This window comes from Dipteris shenzhenensis, chromosome 2, assembly GCF_047967505.1.
Source record: "Dipteris shenzhenensis isolate YYH24624 ecotype China chromosome 2, Dip_SZ_1.0, whole genome shotgun sequence".
Taxonomy (NCBI): Eukaryota; Viridiplantae; Streptophyta; class Polypodiopsida; order Gleicheniales; family Dipteridaceae; genus Dipteris; species Dipteris shenzhenensis.
Genome location: NC_141597.1, coordinates 65,331,572 through 65,351,188, shown reverse-complemented (window position 1 = coordinate 65,351,188; position 19,617 = coordinate 65,331,572). Strand labels below are relative to the sequence as shown.

The 19,617-nt window shown below is 40.9% G+C and overlaps 1 protein-coding gene across 3 annotated transcripts in view; it reads left to right on the top strand.

Moving 5' to 3' along the window:
• Positions 1–19,372, top strand: part of LOC147905186 (1,4-alpha-glucan-branching enzyme, chloroplastic/amyloplastic-like) — a 29,588-nt gene extending 10,216 nt beyond the window's left edge. The window contains exons 10-14 of one of the 3 annotated variants that reach the window (XM_087390884.1): positions 17,497–17,598; positions 17,809–17,876; positions 18,052–18,133; positions 18,637–18,753; positions 18,846–19,372. In XM_087390884.1, the coding sequence (XP_087247010.1) occupies positions 17,497–17,598; positions 17,809–17,876; positions 18,052–18,133; positions 18,637–18,753; positions 18,846–18,869 (393 nt within the window). In that variant the 3' untranslated portion in view covers positions 18,870–19,372. Of the gene's footprint in view, positions 1–17,496; positions 17,599–17,808; positions 17,881–18,051; positions 18,134–18,636; positions 18,754–18,845 lie in introns of those variants that run through there. The other 2 variants (XR_015542780.1, XM_087390891.1) reach the window with 2 other exon arrangements.
• Positions 19,373–19,617: the final 245 nt, after the last annotated feature.

The following is a 19,617-nucleotide window of genomic DNA, read 5'->3' as shown; positions in this document are numbered from 1 at the left end:
AGTAAGAGATTCCAAAGCTTTATTGATGCTGATTTAGGACATGTAGTCACAACTGATACCTCAATTTTGCCTTCTAGTAACCTAAGAGATCTTTTCATGAAAGGCACAAAATTTCGATTGTACTCTTTTAAAGAGTCTTGCCTTTTAAAAGCTATCGATAAGGGAATCTCAAAGTTTGTTTTGCAATTAGATGAATGTTTAGGAGTTAAAAATATCTTATCAGAATGGAAAGGGAAGATTTTGAAGAAAGTTGCTTTGAAACTAGAAGAAGTCCCTTCGGTTATTTGCTCAAAGAAAAGCAACCATCTTTCTAAAGAAGATGAAACTCTTCTTCGAAAATTCCATAGGAATTTTGTCATTTCTTATGTGGACAAATGTTCCAATAACTTTGTTTTTATTTGCAAAAAGTTTTACTTAGAATGTCTTTTGAGAGAAGTGAACTCATCTGCCAAAACTTACGCCCTTGCCTTAGTTTCTCAAAAGGATTTGATCTCAAAACATCAGAGTTTTTGCAAGTCTTCTGGGTTTGTTCTTTGTGCTGCTTGGAAGTTTCACAAAACTCCAAAAAAGCCAAGATTTATTGGAGCTGCTTGTGAGACTACTTTGACGAATGTCTCTAAATGGCTAAGCTACTGCTTCAAAGCCATGTTGCCTAGTGTCCATGAACTTTGGAGGAACTTATTAAAAGAGGCAGATGTCCCCTCGAACTCAAGTTGGATTTTAAATGACTCTGTAGGAGTGATTCCTGTTGTAAAATTTTTTAATTCCTCTCGAAGCATTCAGGAAAAAGAGTCTCCTATTCTCCTTCAAACCTATGATTTTACGACGCTTTACACAAAGATTGAGCTGGAAGACCTGAAGTTTAGAATTAAAAAGCTAGTGGCTGAAGTTTTCAAGCTGAGATTTGACAAAGATAGATGCAAAGTGCTAAAAGTTGAGAAAACAGCCTTATGCTTTGACTTTTTGTGGCTAAAAAATAAAGATCATGACATAGGTTCTAAAAAGAAAAGATACACAAAGGTAGTAAGTGTAGAAGATGTTTGCTCTTGGATAGATTTTCTTTTAGATAATCTTTACATCACAATAGGTGATTCTTTGTTTCAACAAGTTATAGGAATCCCCATGGGCACTAATTGTGCCGTCTTTTTAGCAAACTTTTATGTTTTCACTTATGAATTTGAGTTTATGCAACGTCTTATTTCTATCAATACCTGCCCTATCATTTTACATAAGCTTAGTCAAGTTAGGCGTTTTATAGATGATTTATTTGTACCAAATGTTCCTAACTTTCAAGACTTTATGTACAAAGACGCTAGAGCTTTTGGAGAAGGAATCTATCCTCGTGACTCTTGTGAACTGAACTGCACTTCAAGAGGGGATTCTTGTATTTTCTTAGATCTTAGACTTTCTCACTCTACCATAGGATTAGAGGTTGATATATACGATAAACGTGAACAACCTGAATATAGTGGTTTACACATTATAAAAATGCCTCACATTGACTCAAACATTTCTGATTTGGCAAAATATGGAGTCATTTCTTTCCAATTCCATAGATTTTCCCGCCTTTGTACAACTAAGGAGGCTTTTATCACTCAATGTAGTAATTTGATCACTTTACTATTACACAAGAGGTATAATCCAAGGAAAATAATGAAAAAAGTTCGCACATTCTTAGATATGAAGTCTTTTTTCTATGGTGTTTCAGCCTTAGGCTTGTTTAGAATGATTGAACATAAGCTGAAAACAAAAAGCGGGGAGCTGAATAGCCCGTTTTTCTTTTAGTTTCTAAAGAGAGTTTGTTTGAGTATACTTGTGCTTTCTAAGTTAGAAATTTATTTTTGCCTCTTTGCAGAAACGAGACATAAGTGTAAAGTGCCATTTAACTTTTTATGTTTTAAATAAGAGAGAGAGAGAGAGAGAGAGAGAGTTTCTAGTTTTTTGGAAGTTTTTGTTTCTTGACTTGCTTGTTTATTTTTGCTTAAGTCACCTGCTTCGTTTCTTCTTTATTTCTTGTTTTCATTCTCTATTGTTTATTTGACGAATTTTAGTAAGCACTGGGTTTGCCCAAGAGACTCCGCGGGTCTTTAGAAACCCAGTATAGCTGCTTATGCTTGGGCACTGATGACGACATAAGTGTTGCTTTGATGTCTTCCTTTTGCTTTTCATAAAAGTTTTTGTTTACCTCTTTTTTCTTCTCTTTCATTTTCTCTCTCTTTTTTTTTTTTTTTTTCCTTTGTAGATTTTTGATCTTTAGAACAACAAAATTTCTAAATTTGTATGATTGGACTTATTCTAGTCTTACAAAGGTATATTTTAAAAGAGAGAAAACTTTATAGAAATTCAACTTGATATGAGGCATTATTTTGAGAAAATTTATTAAAGTGATGCTTTAGAATGTGCTCAACATGTTAAAATATCACTTTAGAGAATTATTAAGCCTAGTTTGTAGATGATAAAAATGTTAACATAATGTGTCATGTGCTTATGGATTTTGCCAACTGTTTTTCTGATATGATATTCTAGTGACACATCCCCATTTTTTGAAAGACTCCGGAGAGATTAACACATTGTAACCTCATCAGAGACTGACTGGCTTCTAAGTCAAGGATTCCTTTGGGAGCTGTTCCTTGTCCATTATGTATACAATTGTCGAGTCGGAGTTTCGTCAGAAATTTTTCGTAGTGGAAGTCCTTGGAAAAGGAACATGGTTGTAATGATTGTGCATAAGTCAACTACTCTCTCTCTCTCTCTCTCTCTCTCTCTCTCTCTCTCTCTCTCTATCTCTCTCTCTCTCTCAACACATGCTGCAGGGACGGACCAAGGCACGTATGATGGAGGTTCAGCCCATCACAGCTATATTCGGGGAAGAACGCCCGATTAGAGGTGTCACTATCGATATGCCCTGCCGGATAGAGATCACAGAGACCACACCCCCCGCTGTCGAGAGAGATGGCCCAGTAGACACAGATACGAGACATTTTCGTAGCTCATAGGAGAGCCACCTTGGCACCGGGCTATGTATCTTGATTCGGAGTATGAGTACCAGTTTTGATTTCTTGTTTGGTTTTAGCATAGTGCTCAGCAAACTGCCTTAGCGAGCCCTCAGCTTCAGCCCACATTGGCTTGTATGGGTTATCTTTGTGATTGTACTTAGTCTCAGGCCTCTCGAAGATAGTGATACATCTTTCTTTCTCTCTCTCTCTCTATATATATATATATGTGTGTGTGTTTTTTTTTTGGACTTTAGAACAACAAAAATCTAAATTGGTATGATTGGATATATTCTAGTCTTACAAAGGTAGGTGTATATGTATGTGTGTGCGTGTACAGATTTGATCGAGGCATTCCAGGTTATTCTTCTTTCTCCTTTGCGGATCTCATTGCCAAGAAATCTTATCATCTTCTTTTATTGTAGTCATGGATTCATGAGCGGGTTCTTTCTATCTAGCATCTTGACAAACCATTTGCTTTGTGGAAGGTTTGTCTTGGCTGTGTTTGACAAAGGCAAAAGGTTTTGATTTAGCAAGTTGACTTTGAGCCCAGGCCTGCATAAGATATCGAACACCTGCGAGCAAGTTTCATAGAAAAAGGAAGGAATCATCTGCATAAGCATGGCTCACAAATGGTGTGCCTCCAGGAAAATCAATACCATGCAACCATCCTTGCAAAACTAAAGCATCCATATATATGCATACACATGTCACACACACATATATGTATATATGTATGTATGTATGTATGTATGTATATGTATATGTATCTGTGTGTGAGTGTATTTTTATCTCTACACACACTTTGGTTAAAGAAGTTTAAGAGTGTCCATAGACCTGAGAAGTACGGGCATGATATAATGACCAAAGAGCCCAATACCGACACCAATTGAAAAACTGAATGTAGTCGGTGGTGGTGGCATATCCCCCAAACAACCAAAACTACCTGTTGCTGCAGAAAGCAATACAAGGCAAATGGCATGAAGGTAAGTCCCCAATTTGGGAAAAAAGTCATAAGCAACCGGGCAGGTCCAAACTAGATGAAGGACTGTCTCAATGGGATGTGAACAAGATGGACAATGCGAAGTAATAATGCGCCTGGCAGTGATGAAAGAACCCACTGGTAAAGCGCCAACCAAACACCGCCATAAGAAAAGCCACTGTCTAAACAGGACCACACTGGTAAAGCACCAACCAAACACGGCCATAAGAAAGAACCCACTGGTAAAGCGCCAACCAAAAACCGCCATAAGTAAAGCCACTGTCTAAGTGGGACATCTCACATCTCTCTGCTCAGAAGGCTTATCATCTCTTGCTTCGACGACCGTGGATTCAACATGGAAATTTCTTTTGGCATCTTCACAAGCCTCTTGCTTGGTGGAAGGCCTATCTTCTGTTAGAGTCGTGCTTACGTGGAAGCGCACTTTTCAATTGAATAACTTGATAAACTTAGAATTTTAGAATTTCTACAACTTTCAAATAGAAATGTTGTTCACACACACATATAATTCATATGATAAAGGAAAAATAGAAAAGGAAGATAAGACACTCACACTCAACTAGGTGTCAATAAGGTTTATCCCCTAATTGGACAAGCCGAATTGTATTTTATATTCATGATGCTTTGTCCAATCAAAATTGCTACAGATCTTTGGGCAAAACCTTGGGGACTCTTGTCCTCTAGACCTAGACTAATAGACATGTCTTTTACATTGATTTCTTCAAGAATATATACTTTGTTTGGTAGCGGCATTATCAGTGAGTTCATTATTGGCTACTAGGTGTATTGCTTTCTTTGTCCCTCCTACATTCTGCTACATCTCTTTTGGACCCGTCCTACTGCTCGAGATTTTCTTTTAAGGCTGAGGACGGATCCTCATGCTCGCTTTCCTGGGATTACTTTTGGAAGATAATTCTGGTTGTCTAGTCGATATGCTTCTAGACCGGACTACGCTCAATTCTTCTCCTATTGTCGCTTTTGGGCTCTATGATTCTTATTTCATGCCTAGATTTAATGAATTACTCTTTTACAAAAAAAGTATGTGTATGTGTATGTGTATGTATGTATGTATGTTGTGCTTGCTCGAATGTATCTGAATGGATTTTCGGTACCGTCATTCATAGTGGTAAGAATAGGCTTTATGGTAAAGAAGCAGTGTTGCGTTCCCTTTATGTGGAACGCTGAAATGTGTTCCCTTTGTGCAAGGTTTGTGGAACGCGTAGGGAATGCCAGCCGCTATGGAACGGCTGCATGGTGTAACCACCTATGGAACGTGCGAGAGGCGGTTATGTTGATGCTTAGGATGGATTTGGAGCCAAAGTCAAAGACAGAGTTTTCTATGTAGATTTTATGTCAATGTCAGCCGTCAATTCACGTATGCTTCTTAATGTCCCCAGTTATGACACCTACTTTGGAGGGGTCGTACACTATTCCGCAGTACTCGACCTTTGTCTCCCCTCTGCCTCTCAGTTAGCTCACACTCCCTCACCTTGCTGGGATCGCCTCATCCTCTCCATACCGCACCCATCTTACCCAGTCTCCAGTCTCTTCCTCACACTTTCAAGCCACAATCCTATCAATGCCCTTAAGAGTACGGACAAGATGACCCATCAGAGGCTTGGGAGTATTTGCTGATGGAGATCCAGAGCATCCAAGAGCGCGAGAGGGAGCTATCATGCTTCGCACAGGAGCAGACACGCTTCACCCAGGAGTAGGCATGACTCATACAGGAGCAGTCTCAGGCTATCCGAGTCCATGCTGATCGTATTCAGGGGCTTAGACAGGAGATCTCACAGGTGTGACAAGAGGTCACTACTGTACGTATAGTCCCAGGGAGCACCCCAATTGTGGAGGCCTTTTTATCTAAAGGCAGCTCCACTATGTTGAAGTCCCCTCCTATAATCCACAAGTCTGCAATTGGGGTCCAAGAGAGAAGTTCCTTCCACAAAAGGACACGATCCTCTCTATTGTCAGGGCATATAGGTTGAGGAGACCAACCTTACATCTCCCAATCAACAAAATGATCCACTGTGCTCTTCCAAATGTAATGACACCATATCCAACCACAAAGAGAAGAAATAAATTTGAAATTGAAATGCATGTTTCCTAAAGCAAGAGATTTAAAAGTATGACCTGAAAGCAATATACTTTACTTTGAGCAATCTCTGGTATCCAATTTGTGTTCTTAAATAAAAAGAATGTCATTGGATCCGGAGTAATATCTGGTTGAAGTTGATAACAAATCAGCTACCTACGATAGCGATGTGTTACACCACCGAGGCCCTAGATATTCCAGCTAACAATCCTCGTCCATGGGAGGAAGTAGGGTGGAAAACCTTACGCGACTTGGTGGTGAAGACAACTCCCTCTTGTGTGGCAGATCTCTTGTAGTAGTATAGAGAGTGAAATCCATGGGGAAAGAACACCCACTCCTGTGGTCAATGGTAGTAGCTTGAATAGGGCAAGGGGCATCATTTGTTGCAACCAGAACTTGAATATGATTAGCCCCAACCGGGGCGGGGTCCGAGGCAAGAGAAGAGCCCTCTTGATTTGAAGGTGCTAGAGGAGTGACAACTCTAACCGCAACCCAATTAGAGGCAATAGGGCTTGGACGCGTAGCTAGTGTTGGACGAATGTGACACACCACTAGTACTGGATGTGTAGGAGGTACCAAAGGAGCGCTATGAGAGGGGGTTGCACCAAAAGACTCCTTGGGTGTCTTCTTTGGGCAATCTCTAGCAAAATCCCCCCAAGGTCCTACAACTCTTGCACTGGTCCTTTCTGCCCGCCGCAATCTTGACTCTGCCAAAAAAGAGAGCCATCTAGAGACTCACAATAAGGTCATCTGTAATGTTAGGGCTTGACACAATGACCCTAACTTTAGCCTCTGTTTTGGAAGAAGGCAAACTAAGGAGGGGGGGAGGGGATCTCTAGAATCAAACTACAAGTGGCTCTAATCGCTTGTGGAAGACCGAGAAAAGTGATGAAGAGAGAAGTGACCCGTGTGTCCTCCACTACAGGATCGAATCTAACGTGAAGGGTGAGAGAAACATTCTTCTTGAACCAGGCTCGAAGGGGCTAGTCTTGAGCACTGTGCTCGTGGCCTCAAGAGAACTAAAAAAGCCACTTGGAAGAAACCTCGTCCCAATAGTCGAACATCGGAAAGGTGGGGAGCCAGGTCTGCAAGTAAGGCCACAATCATCAAGTCCCTGGGCCTGTGATCTAGAAGCGTGGGACCCATGTATGCTACGAAGATGGTGGTGGAGCTTTCAAACTCCACATCCTTTTGGAGCAGCAACTCGTCTTTTGAGAAAATGCAAGTTCTCGTGGCTAGTGGAAGCAGTCGAGGATTGGTGATGAATAGGAAAATTTTCAGTTTCTTGAAACTTTCAAAGATTGTTTTTTAGATGCTTTGCCAGGGGAGTTACCCCTGAGAGGCTAGGGGACCACCAAAAGAGCTTATGCCAAGGAGTGAGCCACTACCAGGTTAGTGCTACACAGAGAGAGGAGATCATGGCCCAGGTGCAAGACTTGCTTTCCAAAGGGCTAATTCAGCCCAGCTCCTCTCCTTTCTGTTCCCTTGCACTTCTAGTACACTCATATGTGCGTTGATTATCACGCAGTAAAGAAAATGACTATTAAGAATAGATTCCCTATTCCACGCATAGATGATGTGTTGGATCAGTTAAGTGGAGATTCAATATTCAGCAAGATAGATCTAAAAAGAGTGGCTATCATCAAGTCGGCATACAACCATAGGATGAGCACAAGACCGCATTTTGCACTACATTTGGTTTATATGAGTCTTTGGTGATGCCATTTGGGTTGACAAATGCCTCTACTACTTTAAACAGAATGATGGATTGTATCTTTTGTCCTTATAGGCATTTCACAAGTACCTTCTTGGATGATATTATAGTCTTTTCGAAATCTGAAGAAGAGCACAAGGAACACCTTGCTATTGTCTTCCAAGATCTACATAATCATCAGCTCTATGCTAATAGCAAAAAGAGTGACTTTTTCTTAGAAGAGATTGATTGTTTGGGGCATATTATTTCCAAGAATGGGATACAAATGGATCTTGCTAAAATACAAGCCATTCAAGAATGGCCTGAGCTGAAAACTGTGCATGAAGTATGTCGCTTTTGGGCCTCTTTTCCTATTATAGGAGATTAATCAGGTAGTTTGCAAACATTGTAGCTCCACTCCATGATGTGACAAAGAAGAATGCAGCCTTCAGATGGGGAGAACCACAAAAGATAGCATTTAATGCTCTCTAAGGGAATTGACTATAGAACCAATTCTTGTAGTCCCTGATTTGTACAAACCTTTTGACGTGGATTGTAATGCATGTGGAGAATGTGGCTTGTAAAAGCCAGAGACTACGAGATGCTAAAAGGCATATGGCAATCTGTGAGTAGGAATTGCTGGCTGTAATACGTGCCATAAACACATGGAAACATTATCTTTTGGGTGAAGATTTATTGTTAAAATTGATCATCAAAGTATGAGATTTTTTTTGACACAGAATAAGCTCTCCAAAAAGCATATGAATGGGCGAATTTGTTGTCCATGTTTCTTTTCAGATAGTTCATACATTGGGAGTGCAGAATAGAGTAGCGGATGCCCTTTCTCAAAGACCCTAGGTTAATAATGTTACCATTGCTTACCATAGGGATCTTGAAGAGATGAGAGAGCAATAGGCCAATGGCTCAGACTTTGGAGAAATTATGCAGAAAATGGAGGAGGGACAGTCTACAAGTCAGTATTCCATGAAAGATGGGTATTTAATGAGGGATGACTGCCTGTACATTACCAAAGATATGAGACCAAAGTTTTGGAGGAATGCCATGCACCCCCATATGCTGGACATAGAGGTATTGCAGCTACTACTCAAGCCTTGGAGAGGTATTTGTATTTTTACTGGCCAGCCCCGCATAAGGATATACATATATTTGTTATAGAATGCTTTACTTATCAGAAAGTTAAATATGACAAACGAAAGGCACCTGGCCTAGTGATGCCTTTTCCTGTGCCTCAAGCTCCATGGGAAAGCATAGCAATGGACTTTATCTTTGATTTGCCATGATCAAAGACAGCAAATAATGGGATATGGACTGTTATAGACGATTCAGCAAACAAGCCCATTTTATTTTGGTGCGTAAAACCATCAAGGCAAACCACATGGCCAAATTCTTTATGGCCCAGATCTTTAAGCACCATGGAATGCCAAAGTCCATTGTCAGTGACCGAGATCCCTGAATGACCAGTCTATTCGGGAGAGTTTTATTCAATAATATGGGAACGAGTCTGATTTTTTCTTCTTCTTTCCACCCCTAGATAGATGGTCAAAGTGAGGTAGCGAATTTAATTGTCTTAGATCTTTTGAAATGGTATGTGGCTGATTAGAAATCAAATTGGGAAAAGTACCTCCACTCGTGGAGTTTGCATATAATAATATAGTTCATAGCTCCACAGGAAAAGCCCCATGTGAGTTCATATATGGAAAGGTGATTCTGCCACCAATCATAAGGACCAAAGATGAGATATTTGCAGCTGATCAGTATGTCAAAGATCTCCAAAAAGCATTCACCCAAGTCTGGACAGCAATAGAAAGATCTCAGGAGAAACATAAGAGTGCTGCAAATAAGCATTGAAGATAGCTAGATCTTAAACGAGAGAATTGGGTACTTTTGAAGTTTGAGAAAGCCAAGCTCCACAAGGTTAAGGGCAAAGAGAAAGTGTATGCCAAGCTGTCTACCCTGTACTATAGCCCTTCCGGGCCACATGTGCAATCAATGAAGTAGCATATAGATTGGAATGGCCAGAGCATTGAAAGATTCACAATGCCTTTCACATGAGTCCTCTAAAGAAATATCAAAGAACAGAGCCTACATGACCTATAATGGAAGATCCACCTGAAGTAGAAGAGTTGCAAGAGATCCTTCACCCAGAGCAGATTGTGTATCATACGGTATGCAAGGGATCCCAGCTAGGACAAGGTATTTTACAGGGCAAGGTATTTTGAAGGAATGCCATGCACCCCTATATGTTGGACATAGAGGTATTGCAGCTACTACTCAAGCCTTGGAGAGGTATTTTTACTGGCCAGCCTTGCGTAAGGATATACATAAATTTGTTATAGAATGCTTTAATTGTCAGAAAGTTATAAATGACAGATGGAAGGCACCTAGCCTATTGATGCCTCTTCATGTGTCTCAAGCACCATGGAAAAGCATAGCAGTGGACATTATCTTTAATTCGCCACGATCAAAGATAGGGAATGATGGGATATGGACTATTATAGACAAATTCAACAAACAAGCCCATTTTAGTCTGATGCATAACCACATGGCCAAAGTCTTCATTGCCCAGATCTATAAGCACGATGGAATGCCAAATTCCATTGTCAGTGACTGAGATCCCAAAATTACCACTCTGTTTTGGAGAGCATTATTCGATAATATGGGAAGAAGTCTGAATTTTTTTTCTTCTTTCCACCCCTAGACGAATGGTCAAAGTGAGGTAGCGAATTCAGTTGTCTTAGATCTTTTGAAATGCTATGTGGTTGATCAAATCAGATTGGGAAAAGTACCCTCTCCTCCTGGAGTTTACATTTAATAATACAGTTCATAGCTTTATAGAAAAAGCCCCATGTGAGGTCATATATGAAAAGGTGATTTTGCCACCAATCCTAAGAACCAAAGATGAGATATTTGCAGCTAATCAGCATGTCAAAGATCTCCAGTCAGCATTCACCCAAGTCCGAACACCAATAGAAAGATCTCAGGAGAAACATAAGAAAGCTGTAGATAAGCACAAAAGACAACTAGATCTCAAACGAGAGGATTGGGTACTTTAAAGTTTGAGAAAGCTAGGCTCTGCAAGCTTAAGGGCAAAGAGAAAGTGTATGCCAAGTTGTCTACCGGGTACTATGGCCCCTTCCGAGTAACATATGAAATCAATGAGGTAGCATATAGATTGGAATTGGCAGAGCTTTCAAAGATTCACAATGCCTTTCACATGAGTCTTCTAAAGCAATGTCAAGGGCCGGAGCCTACATAACCTATAATGGAAGATCCACCTAAAGTAGATGAGCTGAAGGAGATCCCTCAGCCAGAACAGATTTGATTCATAGGTATGCAAGGGATCCCAAGACAAGGTATTTTACATGTCAAAAAGTTGAATATGACATATGGAAGGCCCCTAGCCTAGTGACGCCTCTTCTTGTGCCTCAGGTCCCATGGGAAAGCATAGCAATGGACTTTATTTTTTATTTGACACGATCAAATATAGCGAATGATGGGATATGGACTATTATAGACAGCTTCAACAAACAAGTCCATTTTATTTCGGTGTATAAAACCATTAAGGCAAACCACATGGCCAAATTCTTGATGGCCCAAATCTTTAAGCACCATGGAATACCAAAGTCCATTTTCAGGGGGGTTTTTCATTTTCCGAGCGAAAACCCCCGAGCAACGAGTGGACAAAAGTTGAGAGGTGTTAAAATATATAGTCTCAAGTCATTTTTTAGGAGCACAAAATTTCAAATTTTTCTAAGGAATATGTAAGTACATATGAAATATTGATGAATAGAGATTGTGGTGACTTATTTTATGGCTTTCAAATATCCTTTTTTTTTCTTTCACCATTGGATAGACCATGAATTTGTAAGCATATCTCCTCTTTACAGTTCCTCAGGCTGAGCTAAGAAAAAGATACAACCCCTTTTAATAGACCCTCCAAGTGTATTCTGCTAGAGGAATATGGTTTGAAGACTATTTCGCTAGCGGAATACCCTTGGAGAGCCTACAAAGAAGGGGCATAACTTTTGCTCCTTAGCTCGAGCTTGGATTGAGGAGCTGTTTTTTTTTTTTTAAGTTCAAAATTTCATGATCTATGCAATGGTGGGTCTAAAAGTATAATTTTGAGGCGACAAAAGAACCAAGTTAGGAATTTCAAGATGTATATAAGAGTTTTAACTTCTCCCTAATTCATATTATGGTGGGAAGGAGTCCAGTAGGGACCATATTTCCTTCAAAGTACTTTGGTTTGGAGAATTAAGAATATTTTGAAAATCCCTCCCTTGACTTCCCATATTTGATAACATAGTAGAGATGAATTTATGATCGATTATAATGAATTTAGGTATGAGGGTTTTCAATATCTCTTTCCTACTCATCCAAGGAATATGGCATACATTGTTACGCGAGAGCTTCTCAATACTACAAATATGGGATTGATAAAGCTAAGTGAAACTCTTCTAAATCCATTCAATTACCATAATCCTCAAAAGAGAGTATGGTAGGGAGGAATTTATAAGAGTTTCTAAAGTGTTTACTATTTGTTCATATATAGATGATGTTCTCTAAAATGAGGGTTCCATAAATGAGAAATTAAGAAAGAATTGTATATTCCTTTAAGAAATATACTAGCATGGTTGATGTAAAAAATTATCGCTCCGACTTTTATGGTCGTAGGTTTTTGCTTAGAAACTGTGCACATCCATTGTCAGTGACCTAGATCCCAAAATGACCAGTCTATTTTGGAGAGCGTGATTAGATAATATGGGAATGAGTCTGAATTTTTCTTGTTCTTTCCACCCCTTGACAGATGGTCAAAGTGAGGTAGCAAATTCAATCGTCTTAGATCTTTTGAAATGCTATGTGACTAATCAAATCAAAGTACCTTCCGCTCGTGGAGTTTGCATATAATAATACAGTTCATAGCTCTGCAAAAAAAGCCCCATAGAAAGGTGATTCTGCCACCAATCTGTTGGAAAGCTCACCTCCCCATCTGTAAGCCCCCTTATGAGGAGAGCATGGGGGAGGGAGACCTAGGGCAGAAGATGCCCAGAGAAAAGAACGGGAGGGGGCTGCCATATGGGCAGCACTTCACAGTCAAGAGAGAAGAGATGGCTGCCACATGGACAGCAGCAAGGCTGTAATGTGGGCAGCACTGCTCAAGACGTACCTGGACATGGCACCACTGTACGGATCAGTACGGACTGCTGCAGGGCAGTGTACAGCAGGTGGCGGGGCAGCACAAGAGCCTGACAGAGGCACAAAAGGTGGCGGGACAGGCCAGGACCTGTACGGACAGGTACGGCCCATATACGGCAGCATGACGGGTGTCTACAGGGAGGAACACGACCTGCAAGCAGAGCTGGCACATGGCACAGCATAGCAGGAGCAGAGGTGTGCCTTGTGGGCAGGATTGCGACCTGCAAAAGGGCGTGGAAAAGGGCGAGACCTGTGGGCTGGACCCGGCACTAGAAGGGGCCAGCAAAGGGCCCTAATGGGGCTGGTTGGGCTGAGCCAACCAGGTTGGCCCAGTTAGGGCTGGTTGGTCGGTCCATTTGAAAGGCCATTGTGCTTTATAAAAGGAAAGGCCTTGGGCCTCATAAATCATCCAACCATTCAACAAGATCAGGAGCAGCCAGAAGCCACTCCCTTGGGCCTTACACAGGGGGTGAAGGAGAGTGGAAGGTGTCCTGCAGACTGAGTTCCCTAGAGGCTGGACCTTGGCTGTCTTCTAGGCAGCAAGGTGTTGTGATCATCATCTTCTGGAGCAGCAAACCTGCAACAATAGGAGCAGCACTTAAGGCGTTCTTGGACCTACTCCTAGGAGGTGAAGAAGACCTACAGAGAGCTGCAGACTGAGCTAGCAAGGTGCTCCCCACCTAGGCCGATTCACAGGCAGCAAGGTGGAGAAGAACACTCTAGACAAAGAGTCTACATTTGCTCGAGGTGGAGCACGCGAGCTCAAGATCTAGAAGTGCTTGACATCTAGTAGGAGAACCTTTTGGTATTGTATCCTCTCCTACTTTGTGGACGGACAGAAATATAAAGTGTTGCTTCTATATTTGTCTCTAAGCATTGTCTATTTATTGTCTTGCACATCTATGCACATTAAGCTAAGAAGTTTGTGATTCCACACCCCACACCACACTGTGTGAGCTCTTGGGCAATACTATCAGTCTTTCACTATGCGTACCCTCTGTTGGGTAAATTCTAACATAATCCTAAGGACCAAAGATGAGATATTTGCAGCTGACGAGTATGTCAGAGATCTCCAAACAGCATTCACCCAAGGTTGAACAGCAATAGAAAGATCTAAGAAGAAACATAAGAAAGCTGCATATAAGCATAGAAGACGGCTAGATCTCAAAAGAGAGGATTGGGTACTTTTAAAGTTTGAGAAAGTTAGGTTCCGCACGCTTAAGGGCAAAGAGAAAATGTATGCCAATCTATCTACTAGGTACGATGGCCCCTTCCGGGTCTCATATGCAATCAATGAGGTAGCATATTGATTGGAGCTTCTAGAGCATTGAGAGATTCTAAAGAAATATCAAGGGCCAGAGCCTATAGAACCTATAATGGAAGATCCACTTGAGGTAGATGAGCGGACCCCGAATCTCACGTAAGGTTAAAGGCTCATAGAGTGCATACGCGGATGGAAATGTCAAACTGACTCTTGCTATTGGATACAACTGTTGGCAATCATTATCGCCTCTCCATGACCTTGAGCAACTCTTCTCCGAGCTTTTTATATGGGTGACCAATTTCAAAGCGGCATGCTGTGTGTGTGTGTGTGTGGATATGCTCCTCTTGTTTGGAGCCTTGAGTTATTTGCTTGTACTCAGCCTTTGTGGCCAGAGAGATAGGTGATCTTGTAAGCAAATGCAACTATCTTTGTAGAGATGAGCATTTGCTAGTGTGAAAAAAGAGAGCTTGATTTGTGTAAGCTTTTCTTATTGCAATACTACGACTTGTGTAGTCTGATATCTGAATTCTCTTTCTTTGTTGGGTTAGTAAATCAATTAGTGCATGGAATTGTATTCCAATTTGCCTCCAATTGGTATTAGAGCAGTGGGCTTGGAGAAACTGTGAGGTGTCGAAATATTCTCGAAGGACACGTGAAGTGTCGGCAGCAGTCATGTGGCGTAGCTCTAAGAAAAAGAAACATGACACCATAAGCAATTAGGACGTCTCTGAAGGAATCGGTGTTCTTAGCGGGAGAGTACACAATCGAATTGCTTGTCAATCGTAAAGACTATTATTCATATCAATTGCCTGTGAATACTACCTTTTGCATCAAAGTGGTGCAATAGCTACATACTGGTCACTGTGAAGCGACAAATCGTCAGAATCATCAGTGAATAGCTCGAAATCGAATCTCATGCACTTGAGAGCCTAGGCACATACTGCAAGGAAGACTGTTTGTAGAAGGTCTCCGAGGTTGGAAATTGTCAAAGCACCCAGCACTCTCAAGAGATCCCGAAGTGCACGAAGGAGGAAGGTGTTGCCAATTTTGACGTGCTTGCTGAATTGTGTGGGCAAATTCTTCAACAGTAAGAGCAAGCTGGACATGTGGAACAAGACTTCCAGGGGTAGCTTGCCTAAGACATCCATGGTAAGATTTGATGGTCGTAATTTCCCCTCTTGGTAGTTGTTTTTTCGTCTATTGTTCATGGAGAAAGGGTTGTGGGGAGTTGTGTTTGGTATGGAGAAGAAACCCACTAACAGTGAGGAGAAACAGTAAGCATGGGAGCTTAAGAATGAAAAGGCATTAGGGCTTCTTGGACGTGTTGTAGGAGTAGACTTTTTCCATCATGTCGATATTTCCAAGAAGGCTACCCAAAGCTGGAATATTCTTGAAACATTGTTCGGGTCGAGGGTGAAGAATTCCAAAATAATGTTGAAGCAAGACGTTTTTCTTTGCAAATGGGAGATAGCTACCCACCTCAATAGAATGCAAGCAATTTTGAAGGAGCTTCAAGACTTAAATGTTCAGGTAGATAATAATGATGCAAAGACAATTGTACTCACAAACCTTCCACTAAGTATTCCGAGATTGTTACCATACTTTGGCTGAATTTTGATGCAATCGATTTTCATGATGTTGTATCCATGCTTCTGAGTGAGGAAAGGAGGGCAGAGATTAACATGGCAACCAATGTCTCTCTCTCAAGGAGGTCCAAGGGGAAGCACCTTATTGCAAATGTTTGTCAATGCAGTTGAAAGGACGTATGTATTATCCTTGTAGATTGCTTGACCTAGGCATCCCAAAACCCCTCTCCTAGATCCCAATTACCTCTCTTAGGGGATGGCCCTCCTAGAACCAAAGCCTCTCCTCCAATGTTTTGCTTTTCTTGTGTGTGCTGACATCCTGGAATGTTGCTCTTGTTGTTGTAGAAGGTGGCTCCATGGTCCCATGGAGGTGGCTGGCCGATTATCCCACTATGCCTTCTTGATGTGCCTTAGTGACTTGGGGCTCTATCTCATCTCTGCACTAGACTTTGGCCCGAAAGATCAATCGAGAGCTACCATTAAACCCTCATCAGAGTTTCTATTAATGAGGATCACTTTCCGCTGAAAGGAGTCTCTATGAAGATTCATCTATGTGATGTGAAGGTTGCCACTGATTACGGATCTTTGATCTAGGGATGCGAAGTCGATCCCTTTGGGCAAGCTTATTGTACAAGGACTCATCCCAAGTTTGAAGCCCTAGAAGCTCCTTGTATAGGAGAGCCTCCTTGGAAACAACTTTCTCCTTCAAAATGAGGCAAGGTCAGTATTTGTTCCTAACACATTGTTTAAGATTGGGGCCACATATTGCTCCAGAGTTATGTGAATAGCTCACTGTCTTTGTAGCTGAGAATTTGGCCAAGAGAAGCCAAGGGTCTCCCTCTCGTGAGATAACTCTTTGACAAAGTATGGGGGGAGGAGAGGAGAGACTTGGAGATGGAGGAGAGAGAGGAGAGGAGAGAGTCGAGATGAAAGAGGGCACAACTAGGGAGTACACCACAACCAAGTAACTTCACACTATATTAGTTGTAAAGAATGAATAGATACAAGCCCCTTAGGGCTAGGTTTAAGGTTTTCAATCCTCTTCCTTTCAAAGTGTGTTAAGTCTTTGCAAATGAAACAAATGATGGGAGAGCAAACGGTAGTCTCAAACCCTAAATCAACAACATGAGGAGATTTAAAATCCCCTACAAATAGCAGAATACAAGCATTGCTTTGCTTAGCAGTTCCTATTTCTTCTTTACACATAAGTCTTATTTTGTGCCCTTGTGTAAAGGAAGATCCCCCCAGCACATGCTCTCTCTCTCTCTCTCTCTCTCTCTCTCTCTCTCTCTCTCTCTCGTTCTCATTGCATCTTGTATGTTTTTACTACTTACAGAACAGTTCTGTCCTCGAGATTCTGCTGGATCTCCACCGGACATCAATAATACCATATAATGTCATATCAGGTGTCTCTCTTAGAGTTACGTTTTGTGCCCATGCATTTAGTCTTATGAAGTTCTTTAAGACGAAGATAGTGAATTCCATAGAGATTCTTTTCAATTCTGAATGGCACTACAATAATAACATAACTTTGTCTTTATATGGGATTTTTCTTGTTTTCTGCTTGGAAATCACATTATGTCAAGCATGTTATTCTGAATTGTAGAGATTTTTTGTCACTGACTACCTGCATCTGTACACACTATAGTTCATGAATAATTTTGACAGAGCCATGAACGAGCTTGATGAAAGATTCCATTTTCTGGCATCCACAAATCAAATTCTGTCATGCATCAGTGATGAAGACAAGGTATTTATATTTAAGACCGATTCTGCCGTAAGCAAATGTAGATTACTTGTACTTGCATTTAACATGCAGCTAAGCTGGTCGACAATATGGCATCAAGCTTTAATTCCTTCGTCTATATGCATGTGACATTGTGCATCTTTCCTTCCAGTAAGGACTTTGACCTTCACGCCATCAATCTATTCTTCACTTCTTTTTTATACTTTTTTGTAGGTAATTGTCTTTGAGAAAGGTGATTTGGTGTTTGTTTTCAACTTTCACCCTCGTAAGACATATTCTGGGTATGTGAAGATGAGCTCAGATGGTGACTGATTACTAAAAACGAGCATTGTCATGGTCTTTATTGCAATTTCTCCTCAACATGTAATTGTGGGGCATAATTATTATGTAGCTGACAATGAAATGTGCCTTTTTTTCCATTGTTCATGGAATTTGCTATTGCCTTTGCTCTTATAGGTATAAAATCGGCTGCGATTTACCTGGAAAGTATAGAGCTGCTCTAGATAGCGATTCTTTGGAGTTTGGTGGTTATGGCCAAGTAATTATTCATCTTTCTGCTACTCTTTCAATTTGCCCTCTTGTGAGTTGTGTGAGTGTGAATTTATGGGAATGCAAAAGCATTCAAAGGAGGGAAGAGTAGGCGTTAAACGCATGCTTCCCTTCTTCATAAATACATCGATTGCGATTGAAATAGGGGAAACCGGGGGGGGGGGGATTGGAAGCCTGAAGAATAAGTTTATCTTGCCGCATGATGATTGCTGATGTCTATTTAGTTACAACAGGAAATGGGTTGGTAACCTAAAGCATTAGGTCATTCAGTGCATAAATGCAGTTTAAACACCATTGCAACTGGTGCAAAGTCAAAACTTTTTAAAAATCATCATTGCAACTGCTGAATCACCATTGCAACATTAGGTCATTCTGTGCAATGACATTTGCAACAGGCTACAATAAACCTATCTTCACTGCCATCTTGTTTTCTCAAAATATAATTGCTATAAACCAAAATTTATCATGTCTGGACTGTCGATTTCTTTCCAGGTGGATGACACAGTGGACCACTTTACAGTCCCAGAAGGCGAACCCGGAAAGCCGGAGACAAATTTCAACAACCGTCCCAACTCCTTCAAGGTCCTATCACCATCACGTAGTTGCCAGGTAGCAGCTTTCCCATGCACTCTACAGCCTTATCGATGGTCAATACTTCCAAAGAGCTACATGCGATTTACTTGATTCATTTGCTTTTACAGGTTTATTTTAAAATACCCGAGTGAGCCTAGAGTCCCGATTGCTGATACCTTTCTTGTGGTCTGAAGAGTTCGCTTATTGCTGACATGGCCCCTGAAGCGGTTAAATATTTGCACCACAATGGAAGTATTGGGTTATTGTTAAGAAAAAATAAATAGTACCCTGTGCTTACAGTCAGAGGTCTGAAATCCTGTTGAAAGTCCAAATATTGGCTATTGGTTCAGGTAATAACAACCCTTCGTGTTTTGTTCTTGAATTAGTTTTGTAACAAAATGTGGATATGAAGTGAATGCAATAGCATTTGCTTTCATTAGCAGGCTCAACAGACAAGCAGTCAGGAAAGTCCAAATATTGGCTATTGGTTCAGGCAATAACAACCCTTCGTGTTTTGCTCTCGAATTAGTTTTGTAACAAAATGTAGATATGAAGTGAATGCAATAGCATTTGCTTTCATTAACAGGCTCAACAGACAAGCAGTCAGGTGAGGTTTTGTTATGGAACTATTATAAATTGTAATATATGCACCAAAATATTGCAATGTATGATTTCTTTCAGGTGTATTGAGAAAGGGTTTCTAGTTTTTATTTTAAGTAAATGGATGGAGCCACGTTCTCTTTTGAAGTATGCTGGAAGAGACTTCATGTCATGTTTAGTTGCAGTGAAGTCCTTTCATCCTCTTTTCCACGCTGCCAATGCCTGATTGATAGACTAACAATACTCGGCCAGTTGAAATTTTTTTCATCATATCCTAATAACCATCTTGAGAGGCCAGTT